Source organism: Perissodus microlepis, chromosome 12 (assembly GCF_051167445.1).
Source record: "Perissodus microlepis isolate ML-2025 ecotype Zambia chromosome 12, ASM5116744v1, whole genome shotgun sequence".
NCBI lineage: Eukaryota > Metazoa > Chordata > Actinopteri > Cichliformes > Cichlidae > Perissodus > Perissodus microlepis.
The window spans coordinates 33,554,976-33,570,326 of NC_140472.1; the positions used below are offsets into that span (position 1 = coordinate 33,554,976).

The 15,351-nt window shown below is 39.3% G+C and overlaps 1 protein-coding gene across 2 annotated transcripts in view; it reads left to right on the plus strand.

Moving 5' to 3' along the window:
• The window catches only part of cfap299 (cilia and flagella associated protein 299), an 82,137-nt gene that overhangs the window by 20,029 nt on the left and 46,757 nt on the right, over positions 1-15,351 (plus strand). For both annotated transcript variants that reach the window (XM_084945513.1, XM_084945514.1), the window contains exon 3: positions 184-274. In XM_084945513.1, coding sequence (XP_084801639.1) covers positions 184-274 — 91 coding nt within the window. The remainder of the gene's footprint in view (positions 1-183; positions 275-15,351) is intronic.

The window sequence follows — 15,351 nt, forward strand, 5'->3', positions numbered from 1 at the left end:
TAATTCACTTTTTCTTTATAATGTTTGATTATTTGCTGATGTTAGAGCAGAAGGGGGTCAGACTGCCCTGTAGCAACACGAAGGTGAAGGTGAAAAGCTTCCATTAAGAACCTTTAAGGCTTCATGTGACTTTTTTCAGGTTAAGAGAAACATTTCAAACCGTTTGAGTGTTGTCTTTTCCAGGACACTGGCAAGTGCAGGAAAAGAACTCAAAGATAACTTCCTGAAAGCCCTGGCAGAGCGAGAGGAGGCCAACCGCAGTGGGAAAATGACTGTGAGTACATTATTACAGCACTCCAATTGCTACGTAATGGGATTCCCCTCAAATATTTCTGCAATTCCATTAGGATGGGAACAAAATCCATACTGTGTCAAGTTGAGTGGAAATGCCCTCCCAGTTCCTTCCCAAATACCATGAGACCCGGCTGCCAACCCGTTTCTGATCCATAAAACTTTGTTTACAAAAACTCAAACTACCTGGTCCCAAGTTTGCTTTTTGGATTGAACCACTGAGATAGTTTCTAAGGGGGCCTCACCTGTGGGGCTGTGGTGCCGACTTGAAGTTATATAAACTTTTAGGGGAACACGCTCAGCTCAGTATTTCATCTGACATTGCACAATAAAATGGAATGATTAGTCTTGCTAGTGACCTGCTGACCCAGACCTGCTGTTTTAATGTCCTTTTGCAGATAACCAGTAAATTTAGTCTTGGACTAAAGTGGACCTTGGAGAACCTTTCACCTGTAAAGATTATCCCGAGATTGTTACTTTATGTGTACTAATCACACCGAGTTTAAGGCCCAGATGTATTGTTAGTCAAATGCGATGGAAATGAAGGCCTTCAGTTGAAGAGTCATAAAACTGCATTCTTGTTTTGTGCCGAAGGTCAAATTTCTCAAGTTGGGAAGCACTTTCTTAACTTTATTGTGATCGTGTACTTCTAACTTCAATCCAGCAGGTCTTTGGGTGACTCACATAGGGTTAGGGGTAGTTTGAGTTGGATTTTTGGAATTCATATGAAAGGTTGTCTCATGGTGTCTGCATCTTTTTCACACATCTTTTCTGGGGAATCCTGGTTGAAGAGATTAAGTTGCTAAATGTTTCTCTTTCACAGTGCAAAATGTGGGAAGGAAAGTATTTAAATTGTACTGAATGTAATTCAGAAAAAAACACTTCCTATTTAGGCCTAATGTAGCCATGGATGGTTCAGCGCTGTGACTTTGTATTCAGCGTGAATGTTTAGAGCTGAGCCCCACATATTTCTGGTCCTCAGTAATGCCCGTCTTCTGATTAAACAGTGCTGTCAAGGCTGTTAATAATATTTTGTGAATTTCCCCTTATATCAAAAATGCATTCTTCTATAGCTGCCTCTATTCAGTCTGAATTGCTGTGCTGTGTACAGACTGAAACATATCTGTAAACCCTGAGCTTACAAAGAGTTATTTTGATTAGTACAATACTTGCTCCGTCCTTTAAAAGGTTTCCTACTTTTCGATCCACTAATTTGTGCTGCTCTTGGTGGGTTGCGATGCCGTTATTGAATTGAAACTACCTGCATTGTTTTTTGTTTATAAATTTCAAATCCCATTATCACATTTTTGCAATTGTCCTGCTTAGAGAGTCTGGTTCTAAACCAGAGTCTGAAGACGACAATGATGTGCATGGAGATGTGTTATATTTTATTTCTATAGTCTCTGGTGTTTCTGTTTAAAAAAGTTCACTAAACTGTTCAAAAACCCAGTTTTAATTTTGTATACCCAACTTCATTGGTTTCTTGCATTTGTTTTTCTCCCCTCAGTATATTCTTTCATATCCTAATACACAACTGTTCTTTGGATGCATTGGTCCATATTCATTTAGACTGAGCCTTCAAAATAACTGCCCAAATAACTATCTGGAAGTGTTACTGTGTTACCAAGATGGTTTCTAAGTGGCAGGACTTGCTTATTTCTGGGTTTTACTTACCCATCTGTCCAGTCTCAGACGTAGCTGTTGAGTGAGATGTTTTTGGATCACAGGCAAAACCTGTATGCTTAATTAAACCTAGATGCACTAGGGAAAGATTTCAGCTTGTGACCATGAAGCTGACTATTTTCATTGCAAACAGTTACTTTTAACATAATTCTCAGTCTTTACTTACACGATGAAAGGAATGTGGACCATTTGAGGGCATGTACACTGCATTGTTCTGCAGGGAGTGTTAGTGTTGATAGACTTCAAATGATTCACTTCCAAGATGCTTGAGTAACAAAAAGGAGTTTTGTTTGACCTCCATTTACCTGCCCCTGTGGGCTTTGCAATTATGAGATCACATGAAGTGCATGGAGGGGAGTAGGAGTAGTAACACCAAAAGCTTCCCTGCTGGTTGTTAACAGAGTAAACCCTACCATGTAAAAGCCCCCACTCCTCTTTCTTTTATCCCTTAATAACGTAAGCCAACTTTTTTCTTTCACAGAAACATCCAGCGAAAATGTATTATTTCTTCCTGCATGCAGAAAACAGAGTCATAATAAAAACAAGCAAAACGTTACAGTTTACATCCCTACCTCTGTTTTGCTGACATAATATTTTCCCACCTCTTCTTATTTTTCACCTTTTAAGAGTTCCCTTTGCTGAAAAATTGGATTGGGAAGATGTTTATTTTCCTTTCAGCTCCTTTCTGCTTAAAATTGAACCCACATTGGTGCGCTTAATACTCCTCCCCTTTGAAACTGTTTATGTAAAAGGTAATCTTAATGCAGTTTGACGAAGCTTGACCTCATTGGTATATTTACATTACACAGATGTGTTCCAGAGACAACATTTGCACATGTGTCGACGCAAAGTAAAACATATGTTGAGGCCAGTTTCATACATAGCTTCAGACTGGTATTGTACCATATGTATTGTTTATAATACATTCGTTGTAATCTGTTAGTAAGCACTGATCCCAGTGTTATTTATAAATACCACACATGCTGTATTTCCATACTAACATGTGCAAACCCCCCGAAAAGACACAAATACAGTCATGCTGCATGAAAAATTTGGGCTCAGTTTAAATTTCTTTCTTCTTCTCTCAGTTACACCTAAAGTCCTTTCAGTGAAAGTGTAAAACTACACCTGTTTGTCTTCGATAAGGTTCGATAGTAAGACCACCCGGCATCATAAAATGTCTCTCACACTGTTTAAAGTTAGCTTTTGGAAGGACTAGATTTAAGCTTCCTACCTGCTACGCACCTCAAACCTGAAGATCAGTCCCTCTAATGCATTCCAGGTCCTCGTGTCTTCATTTTCTTACTGTGCTCTAATGCAAAGCAGTTCTCGTCCAACATGTGTTTTTACTTTTTCCTTTCTTTTTTCTTTGTGTTTGCACATTATTATTATTTGAAGCATTTAATTTTAAGTGTGGTGCATGCTTTAAAAGACCCACAATTAAACACAGACACACTCAAACACTCCCAGCCTTTCTTCTTGGTCAAATCCACAGGGTTAAGTTTGTTGCTTAAAAACGATCACATTTGAATTGAATTGAAATTAAATGATCAAATGACCTTATCTGTATGATGCAATGTGGAAGTTTTTATGGTTTTTCTTGTAAATCCATCTGGTGTCTCAAGTGTCACCTACCAAATTTGTCATAAAGGATTTCATCACTGAAAGGCTGTGAGGAGAAAAACCATCCATTTTAGGTGCACAATGGACAAGAAAGCAGAGTTATAGCTTTTCCTTTAGATGCATGACACATTCATTGTCATCTCTTGTCTGATTTGTCAACGGGGTCACTCCTTTGTCTTTCTTTTATTGTCACACTCAGCCTTTCAACTTTTAAGATTGAAATTACACCTGTCAGTTAATTCACATGTTGGGTTATTCTGTCTCCTCTGTCCTAACAATGGTGTTAAAAAAGATTGATAGCAGACATGACTGTTGATGAAAAGAACTCATCTTTCCTTTGTGTGCTGTGTCACTGCACCCCTCCAGGAGTGTGACCTATTTAGTATTCACAGTGTTGACTTTAATGTATTTTTTAAATTTAGTTGTTTCATAAGTATTCAGGTTGTAGTCAGCAGAAGGAGCCCTTCGCTAGCCGTCTGATCCAATGAACCTATAAGGCTTTCAGTGCCTTGCCTTTGTTGTGCTATTGGTTCCCAGACTCTGTTGCGAAAGCTGCTGCACTGCCAAAAGTTAGACACAAACAAAAGCTGCACCTGGGCAGCTCTGACTTTATTTGCACTGGGTAAGAAGTTAAGGGTTTTATCAAATCCAGGTCACACCTGCACAGGATGCCTGAGGGTGTCCATTGTTGCGAGGTTCACATTTGAAACTTAAGGTGTGCTGCCACCACCCACCCTGCTCCCTGTTTGTCTTCAGCTGTTTGTTGAAAGGCTCTGATGTTGCAATTTCACAGCCAATCTAACATTACCTATGGAAGAGCACAATTCTGTTATATATGAAGCAGGGAAATTATTGACACTTCACAGGGTTATTTAGCCAAGGCTGTGACAAAGATTATGTTATAGACTAATAAAGATTAAATAAGAAGAAATTGTCAAGCTATGGTCAAATACATTACATTTTAATATTTGAGTGGAGAGTGTTGATAAGTGGTAACATTGTTTTTTGTAAAACATTTAGTAACAACATTTATCGTTAATTAACATTAACCTGTGGCAATGCGAGCACAACATGAAGCTTTTTATGGTTTTGTCCCGGAAAATCAGACCTCAGTTAAATTGTGGCTGTGAATTCATTAAAAAACAAAAAAGTTTACGAATGTTTCCCCTTGTTTGTCTGCTCTGAATGGGAAGTTACTCCTGATTATCCTCCTAACACCCCCACCACCACACTCCCCTGCTGTTAAAGTCAAAGCTGCCAACCCACACATTCCCACCCCATCCTACCTCCTGTTGTCGTGCCAATTATTCCTGTTAATTCATTTAACTTTGACTTCTGTTCAGTTTTCATGTTTCACTCTATTCCAAAAGAAAGAAAAGTCAGTTCGACTGTCGACCACCTTTGTTTGCTGGGTGAATCCAGTCCTGGCTGTATCCAGAACGTTTTGAAATGTTTAGTATTAATTAAACTTAAAATCTCTCTTCTTTGTTATTTAGGACCACTATATTCAAAAGTAGATTATTTTATATAGCCAATAGTTTATGAATTGAATAAGTTGCAAGGTGGCTTGCAGATGCACTGTGTGCAAATTAAAGTAGTTCATGCAGTATGATGGAACTTCTGTGTATCGTGATACAGCACACAAAACTTTGCCCCCACTTCTTTTGGGGGCTTTTGAATTTGTACAAGAAAATAAGACGCGGTACACAAAATACTGCCAGTGAACATAAATCATGCGATTAAAATTCACCTTAAACCATGTAGCAGTTTATTAAATTAATTCTTCACACAGCAGATTTGATTAAAACTTGTTTAGCTGTTACATTTGATGGCTAAACCTGTGCCTAGCATGTCTAAAACATTAATGGTGAAGCAGGTGAGCAGTGTTTATCATGGAGAAAAATACCAAAACAGGAGTAATTTTACTTTATCATCCTTTAAAAGGCACTCTGTCAAACAGGCCACAAATATTAAAACAGAACTGACAGGTTGATATAGAATAGCGCTGCACCTTACAAAGATATGACATGTTCAACATGTAGTTTGCTACTGAGTAATATAATATACTGTCATCAAATGGTGATGAATCACTTATTCAGTTACAAAAATGTCTTCAAGTGACTGCAGAACATAATATACCCTGAAAGTAAACACCCACCGCCTTTAAGAAGCAATTACATGTATTTCTTATACTTTTAGTAAAGCCATCAGTCACTCCGTAACAGCAAGCAGCTTCATTCAAGAATGCATTGGGCAAAATGCCTCACAATCAGATTGTAAGGTATGTTTGCTCTCAGATCATTTCCAAGCAGCAAGGCTGTCACAGAAGTCAGTGTCTTGTGTAAGGACTTGCAAAAAAGTGAGAAAACTGTTAGGAGCTGAATTTACATACTAAACACTGCCTGCTTGTCACCTATGATCATCCCTCAAATTAGATCCAGTTTCCATTTCTAATATTTGCTAATGTTGCCTCAAACTGCGTAACAACAAACCAGCTTTTACTGGATGACTGAGTGGTTTAAGAATTGGCACTAATATCTTTGTTTTTTGTTTTGTTTTATTATTATTCTCTATTTTAAAAGGAAATTGCAAGAAGGTCACAAAGACGTGGGGATTTTTTTCCAGTGTACTCTGTGTACTTGTCTTTTCAAACCTCTCACATGTTTGGCTTCCTTTAGTCTGGTGTGTTTGCAGAGGTTTAACCATACATATATGTTTTAAAATCATATTACATACAGTTATTCTGCTGTTGAATAATGGACAATCGATTGAAAATCAATTATCCATGAAAATTATCCATGAAAAGTCAGCTCTCGAGAAAGAGTAAAACATTTCTCAGCTTATGTTCTGGGTTTTTTTTTTTTTTTTTTTTTTTTTTTAATGTTATCCGATTTATTTTACTTTTTTGTTAGACTAATTTGGCTGTTTAGAAATTATTTTCAGTCTCCCACCCTTTCAGTTGTGGAATTCAGCTGGTTGGCCTGCGCGGCGTGTCTCATGCCCCGAGGGTACATCCTGCATAAAGGAAGTGTTTGTCTTTGGTCTGTGGGCCCAGCGAGTTCTGTATTGATAAGCTCCTGTCGCTATAGATAATAAGGTGGTCAGTCATGCAGCCCAGAGATCAAGTATAGCATTGAAATTAAAGAGGAATTCCCAGCCCTATTGCATTTCAAGCCGTGTGTGTGTCCCTGCTGCCCAGTCCCTTTGTCCTTGTCATGGGCAGTAAAAATAACAATGGCAAGTTTGATTTCAAAGCAGCAGGACCAAGGTGGACAGCCTTTAGAAAGGAAAGAGTCCTGCAGGGCTATCATATGACCTTGACTTGAATGGTCACAGAGTTGTGGAGAGGTGGGGATAAGGCCTCAGCAGTTTGCAACCATCTATCAAGTGGACAAAGAGGACATTTTGTCTGGAAAAGCAACCATTGTGATATTTGAGAATCACCTAATCAGGATCTATTTTCTTTTTAGTTCCACGGCTTGATTTTACCTGAGAGACACACAGAAATCTCTCTATGATATACCCCAAATCACGCAGAAAAGTTATTTATTCATTAGCTCTTAATTCACGCACCTTCTCCTTTTTTCTTCTCTCCAGTTTTTCTGGGGCTACACTTTCTCACAGTTGCAGGTCTTGAGCAAAAGCATAACATTTAACTGTGAAATATTACTCTTGGCTGATTACAAGACATGGATTTCATGGCTAGTGTCTTAGTCTATAAAAAGAAAATGGATAGCCAGAGCATTATGTGTTATGTTAGTCTGTGCAGCTGTGCCCTGTCTCTCAATGCATTGTATCTGCCACTGGGGGATATAGAAAGGAATTTGGAAACTAAAGATCAAACTGGCCTCATGTTTTATGCAATAATCTTTTAGAGCGTTTGATAAATGGCAATCAAACGATGCTAATAATAGACTGATCTGAATCATGCATATTTTAATTATTTGGACAGGCTCTCCTCTAAGAGAGGAAAGCTTTTGACAGGAAATAGTTCCTTGAATGAAAGCACAATTAGTTGGTTGAACTTGCAAAAGCCAAATCCAACGAGAACATGCCACGGGCCATTTGGAAGCTGTTTCAGGGTGGATGAAAGGCTTGTTTACCCATTAAATCAAACATCACATCGCACATCAGATCTGTACCAGAATGCAAGTGGCACTTATATTGGCTCGCCTCTCTGTTTTGCCACTGAAAGCCTGGATGAGCCCCACTGTAATGATTTCTCCTGTTCCCCCTGCATTCTGTGAACAGCTGCTATTGTCCAGAGACAACATCACCCCAAAATTGGGGCCCCTGGACCAATTTCAGAGCAAATGAAAACGGATACACTTAATCTAATCTCTCTGAATTTTTTCCCTTTTTTGCGTGTGTTAAAGTAGATATTTTTTTCAGATACACTGGGATCACATGTGGGCTGTGGATCATCATCATTAAAAAAACATTTGCCACTGGGAAGATTGAGAGTCATCTTAAGCTGTCTACTTGGTATCCGAGGAAGTCTTGCATTAAGTACACACCATCTGGGTGCCTGAAGAAAATATGATATCACTTTGTCTTCAACGGCACACATATTTGGACACAGTTAAAGATTTATTCGAAGGCTGATAATTGAAAGGATTGCTTGGTTTTCTTTAGGTCTTGTGTTTTATCTTGTATAAATATCTCTTAAATCAGGACACCAACTGTAAATACACCAGCTTCCTCTATTTTGTATATTTCACAAAGTCTGAAGTTTAAGTTATGACGGCAAATGTTTCCACCAAAACCATCAATCAGTACTTACTATCCATTATTTTTATGTGGTGTTTGGTGTGTTATTGGAGGAAGACATTTGGCTCGGTTAACCGTTTAACAATTGCTGCTGGTAATATAAGCAAAATGTATTCTTTGCCTTTTTTAAAACATTGGATACAAGTTCACATCTAAATAGGATCCAAGTCACACAGCTGATATATTAATTACAAATTGTGCTGGACTGCTGCAGGTTTTTAACAGAAAGTGAAAAAGCGTCAGATTCAAGCAGCAGACAGCTTCCTCCATAGTGTCTGGGCTCATACTTAAAGGTAAGATGAGGAGTTCAGTCATTTGAGAGGAGCTCAGAGTGGAGCCACAACGTCTTCATATCAAAAGGAGATAGCTGAGGTGACTCAGGCAGGATGCCCCCTGGATGCTCCCTAATGTAGGTGTGGTGAAGTGGCTTAGAATCACATTATTGTTTCTCTCTCTCTAATCAAATCCTAACCAATGGTATTGGTGATCATTGAGGGGGACTTTATGAGCAACCTGAAGTTGAGTTGAGTTTACATGAGACATTTATTAAAATAGGACCGTTCCACGAGGTGTTGCGGGCATGTCTCACTGGCAGGAGCCCCAGGGCAGAACCAGGACATACTGGAGAGATTGTATCTCTCGGCTGGCCTGTGAACACCTTGACATTCCCTTGGACAAGCTGGAGGAGGTGGCTAGGGAGAGGGAGGTCATGGCTTCTCTGCTTAGGCTCGTGCCCCCGTGACCCGGCCCCAGATAAGCAGAAGAAGATGGATGTATGGATCGATGGATAATAGTTCTTGTGGCATCACAAGTTTCTCTTGCACAAGCTTGAAGTAATTGTGATCTATCATTATTTACTGTCTCGTTATCATTTTCATGAACCTTGGTATGTTTTTACTCGAACTCCCAACCATGTATTATGAAGATAGAGGGCTAACATCTTAAGGAGGGTCAAACATCTGCGTTAAATACTACCTCAAGGTTCCTGGCTTGTCCCTGGAGGAATGTGCACCTGCTGCAGCGCAGGCAGGTTTTCTTAAGACTCCTTGGGCTTAAAATCAACACTTTGTGATGCAGGGCCTATAATAAACCTGTTATGCTCTGAAATATAGGCACTAAAATACCTTTAAATCAGCAAGACGCGTTTAAGTGCAGCAGAAAACAGCTTGCCTTAAATCTATACTCTCAGTCACGTTCATTCTGAAATAACAAAATATTTAGTTTAATTGCAATGACAATGCAGCTGTATATTTAGCCCCTGTTTACATTTCCTCTCCATCCCATATCTCTTACATCATCCCTTTGGATTTTCCAACAAAACAGTGATTAGACTATTACAGCTTGCATCTGCGCCCATCTTCTTCCTGGCCTCCTGTTCGGGATCTAAGCCAAAGGTGACTCACAGTCTGAACTCAACTTCTGGCACTAATCTTTAAGTAATTTTTTACTACTGTGTCAACATGTCTGAATCTGAACTATTCCAATAATCCAGAAAGACCCTTTCATGAAAAATGGAAAGCATCAGTGATCAAGGAGCAATGTGGATAATGTTTTTCAGTCGTGAAAAGATGAAAATTTACAGCCCCCGATCTAAAAAAAAAAAACGACTCACCTGTTCTAAAACATAAGAGGCAAAATTACAGTGGTGTCTGGTGACATTAGCCAGTCTATTCATCATTTCACCTGCTTTGGTTCAGAGAAAGTTTGATGTAATTCTAAAAGTATGATTATTGAAATCCATAGGATACAAGTGTGATGGACTGGAACCACAGAATGTCACTTTTGTTCATGCAAAATTAAATGTCAGTCAGTTAAAACAAGCTTTAGCAACCACGAGGAAATGATGAGAGCCAGGCAGAAAATGATTTGCACTCCAAACCATCTCAAATGACCGTTTGGAAATAAGCTGGATTTTGGTCAGTAGATGATAAAATGTTGGAGTCCTCACGGTAAAGTTGTGTGACAGTTGTAAGCTACACCTACTATTCCAACAGGAGCAAGCTTTGAAAAAAATCCTTGATAGTACGATTACTTTGTATCATTTTAGGAAAACATAACTGACATAACATCAGTTATGTGCACATGTCTTCCAGAGGTGTGCAGTGCATGCTTTAGCCCCTGTACCTTCTCGCTTACTCTTGGGTCCAGTAGCTCGTCGCTCCCTGCCATCTAGGAGCAAGTCCTGGAGTCTTTTTGATTTGTATCTTGAGAGATCAGCTGCTGCCGATGGACAGTTTCTCTCTTTCTTGATGTTTTGAAGAGGGAGGGATGGATCTGATTGGAAAACTGAGGAATGTTTAATGCTTGTATGGTAGTGTTAAAGCATATCTTGCTTTATAGCCTTTATAGACACTTCTAGGGACCATATTTTGTAAAATAAACATGACACATTCTAAAAGACTTGAATATGAAAATGATAAGAAAATAGGAAAAACTCATAAGGAAAACGTGTAGTGGTGGCACTAAACGGTGTTCAATGCATTTATACCACCGGCTTTGCTTTTCAGACAAAGTCTACGACTATGTTTCATGCATAGTTCTTGTGTCTAGATATGGTTCATTAACTGGTGGTTTTGAATGTGAGGGAGATAACTATATAGAATAAAGCACTGTATGAATGCATGGTTAAACGTGACTTACTGTTTCAGTGGGCAGTATGTCTAGAAATGCTGGTATATTATCATTTTCACTTAGATGTTTAAAAAAAGAAAATCAGACTTGGTGTGCGAACAGTTTTACATTTAATCCTTTAGGGACTTCCAGTATTCCCTAGCTAATCTTTTTGACTAATAAGGTAGCCCAGAAAGTGTTAAAGGAATCCATTTATGGTCCAAACATTGATACACAATCTGGGACTTAAGCTAAAGCTTATCTCTTCTTAGCAATATATGGAGCACATTTTTCAGAATCTTTGTTTTATGACTACACACTGTACAGCTTTGGCTTTGTATTATTCCACCTGAGTAAATATTAGATGGCATCTCTCCTGCTCTCCTAGCATAGTGCACATGTCTTCCAGAGGTGTCCAGTGCACACTTCAGCCCCTGTACCTTCTCCCTTAGTCTTTGGTTCAGTCTCATCGCTCACTGCCATCTAGGAGCAAGTCCAGGAGTGTTTTTGATTCGTATCTTGAGATCTCAGCTGCTCCCAATGGACAGTTTCTCATTGGGTCAATATCAGTGTGTCTCTCTGTTTCCTGCACACATTCCCACTGAAATACCAAAGAATTGAGCTCATGTTTTTACTTTTGAGCTCCTAAAAGTCTTACAGGCCAAATTCTCAGCATATTTTCATGTCATTGTAATACATATTACATGTGTATGATGCTCTTGCCAGAGAGAAATGCAGATGGTTAGAATATATTTACACAATCTGGAGGTTTAAGTTAATTACATTTAAATCACCTCCTTTTAAACATGGGGTATCTGTTGTCAACATCTGTTTTAATTCAAAGTGCATTCAGCTATATTACTTAATTTCTTAAACCGATGGCAAAGAAAAAGGTTATTTTATCAACAACTCAAAACATTAACACTAGGCAGAAAAGACTCACGCAAAGAACATAGTGTTATGGTGACTCACATTAATTACACAAGGCTTTAGACCAAGTGGATAAAATGAAAAATAAAATGTATATCATGGTTAAGAATTATCTGACACCTTAAGCTGCTGCTCTAAGACTGATAGATGTATTTGCATTAATGAGTCTTGTTGGAAGGTAAACAAGAGTGAAATAAGTATACACCCTTATTTGTCCGAAAAGCGATATGTAACCCATTTATCTGATTTAAGATAACGAGCCCCGAAGACTTGTTTGTCATTTATTTTGAATGCTTTGGAGTGGCTACTCTTAATGTAATAGTCTCAAATTAAAGCATTTTCTTTTCCTTTTTAGAACTTGGTGTGTCGCAGAGTAGTGACATGGAAAAAAAAAAAGATTTTACTGGAGTTTATGCAGCCCTGTGAAAAACTAAGTACACTCTGCTTCCACTGGAAATAAGATGGTAGGTAGCAGGCAGGTTCACGTGCAGAGTTTTCTGGAGTGAAGCGTTCAGGTGTGCGTCACAGCTGTTGTGCCCATCCATCTGATAAGGCTTGTAAGGCCATTTCCAAGGAATATGAAGTCCATCATTCTAGAGCGAAAAAGACTATTCACAAGTGAAAAAAAGTTCAAGAGAGTTGCCAATCTTCCCAGGAATCACTGTTCCAGCAAATTCAACTTAAGATCAAACCACGCAGTTACCTTCTCTTCCAACCAATTTCAATTGATCTATTTTTTAGATTTTCCTTAATGTTATTTCACCTTTAGCTTATCTTTCCAAAAAGTTGATTCTGTTCTAGACCAGGGGTGGTGAACTCCAGGCCTCAAGGGCCGGTGTCCTGCAGGTTTTAGATGTGTCCTTGATCCTCCTCAATACGTCTTGAAGTTCTCCAGAGGTCTGTAAATGAACTAATCATTTGATTCAGGTGTGTTGACCCAGGGTGATATCTAAAACCTGAAGGACACCAGCCTTTGATGCCTGGAGTTCTCCACCCCTAATCTAGACGTCGCGTTTTCAGTGGGAGAGACTGAAGATGTCACTTGGATGAATGACGAAACGTTTCATCCCACTGAAAACGCTACGTTCAGATGAACAGAATCAACTTTTTGGGATTTCCTTACATGGATGATTAAGCACGCATCAAGACATTTAGCTTGTCTTAAATATTTTAGTGTGGTTTGTTTTCAGTGTTTGAAGTGATACACTTTGCTGTTTGAAGGTACGTTTTAAATGAAGTTTATTATCATCAATATTATTTTGAATTTGTGCATCTTCAGCAGACAATCTGCAGAACAGAGGTGCAGTTGTGCAATTGTGGCGTCAAGCTTATTTATAGTGCCGTGCAGGTTGAGAGACATATGTCTGTATTCAGCGACATATATGTCACTGTATTATGATTTGATTATGTGGTATGCCTCTACACTTTGTTTAGTTGTTTTTAAATGTGCTGGTGGTAGCACTACATTTTCTTCTCCAGTAATTGTTGGAATCGGGAATGCTTATTTAATCTAAAATTCAATATACAACCTGGACCTAAGTAAGTGGCAGGGAAGTGGATGGATGGATTTTCCAAACCTGTGTCCTTAATGTGGGAGCAGAAGCTTTAATGAGCTGCCAGAAAAGTCTTAGAAAGTATGTTTAAGAATCCAGTGGTGCATTTTCTGGTTGCAGTAACACCGTTTTTGGTTGAAATAAATACAAGAATTTGGCCATTAGCATGAAACGGACTAAAAAAGCTCACACCTATCATCAGAAAAGCCCAAGAACATATCACACCACTATTCTCCCTTCATTTGATTCCAACATGGAAACAAGTCTAGCAAGTTGCTAAATAACAAAGTTTATTACAAGAGCCTACCACAGCATTTTTTTCCCCTTAACATCACACATGCACACACAAATTAACACTTAACCACAGTTTCCTCAGTGGCTGGCAAGAACTCACCTGCTGCTTTAACTATTTTCTTTAGTTACCTACCAAAGTGGCTGGTACAGTAGATAAACTTCCAAACCACAGCCAGATTTCCCCCAGTATTTAGCTAAGAGCTGGTATTTACTTCCTTTCCTGCCCTCTTGCTGTGTGCCCTTACAGTACTTCCAGCTTGACTGTATTTATCAGCAATGTATTTCCAGGCACCATCTGGCTGAGCTGATATGCCATTGGTGGACTGGCTGTAATATCGATATCTCCCTCATTTATCTTATCCCCTATAACACAAAAACAAAAGAAAATCAGCTCATCTTGTCTTAGCAGAAAATAGTCAGATATCAGGCAGCAGAGGCCAAGAAAAGGGTGAAAAAAGATAAACATGTTTGCACTACCAGACATGCAGCGTTGTTCTTATTGCTTTGGACAATGTTAGTGTTGTCTTAAACCACAAGCCCCCTCTTTAGTTATTTCAAAGCAAAGCAGAGATCAAATGAAATCACAGTCTCTATTATTCTTTTCCTCTTGCAGGGCTGAACTGAAGTGCATTTCATGCTTTAAAAAACACAGTAAAAACACTGTGAATTCCCTGCGTTGCAGTGTGACAGCCGGCGATTGCAGGAGCCTCATGGCAAGCCCAAAGGGGGAGCTTCTCAGTAGAGCTGCAGGCCAACTAAAACAGAATCATGTTTGAACACCTATTTCCACTGGGATGGAGGAAGGAGGGGGAGCGCTCCTTGCTTTAATCAGTCTTAAAACAGGCAAGCCTTTGATAAAGACCTTGCTCCTTACATTTATCTTCTTCCTCCAAAGGTTGTGCTGGCTTATGTCATCTAATTTGATCCCAGTTTTTTGGAGCGCAGTGCCGGACATATCTCTGCCGCTGATAACACAACGGTCAGGTTGCGATGTAGAAAATAAAATTAAAAAAAGAACAACCCCGAAACCCTGACCCCCACCTTCCCTTCTGTAAGTGTATGAGAGTGTGTGGTATATAATACCTCACACATTTTTTTTCTTCCTCTTTATGGAAACAGGGTCATTAATTTTCCAAGGGCTGTCATAAACATCACCTCCTGGTTAAAGAGGAGCTGTGACAGGGTGCTGCCCCACAATGTGTGAGGGCAACAATATTTGACTTGGACGTGTTCCTGGTGATGAGGCCAAACCCTGCAGCAGGCCTCTTGGCAGATGTCATGCCTGAGTGCTTTGGAATAATGCTGATAGGAGCTGAGCTGGACTGGACTATACCCATGACAAACTCAGCTTTTATCTGTGCATCAGCATTCAGGGCACGCCAGGCAGTGGCACAACTCTTTGTCTGCACAGACTCAAGTTGTCATACAGTTAATTTTACGTCAGTACTCTGCCTGACCCATTGAAGTAAATGGCTGTCCAAACTACACCTACCCGCTGGTAAAATAATAATAAAAAGGCAACTTTCCATCAATTGGAGATTGATGTCACAGTATGAGCAGCACAAGACACAATGGCTGAAAAACGAGCTTTTTTGAA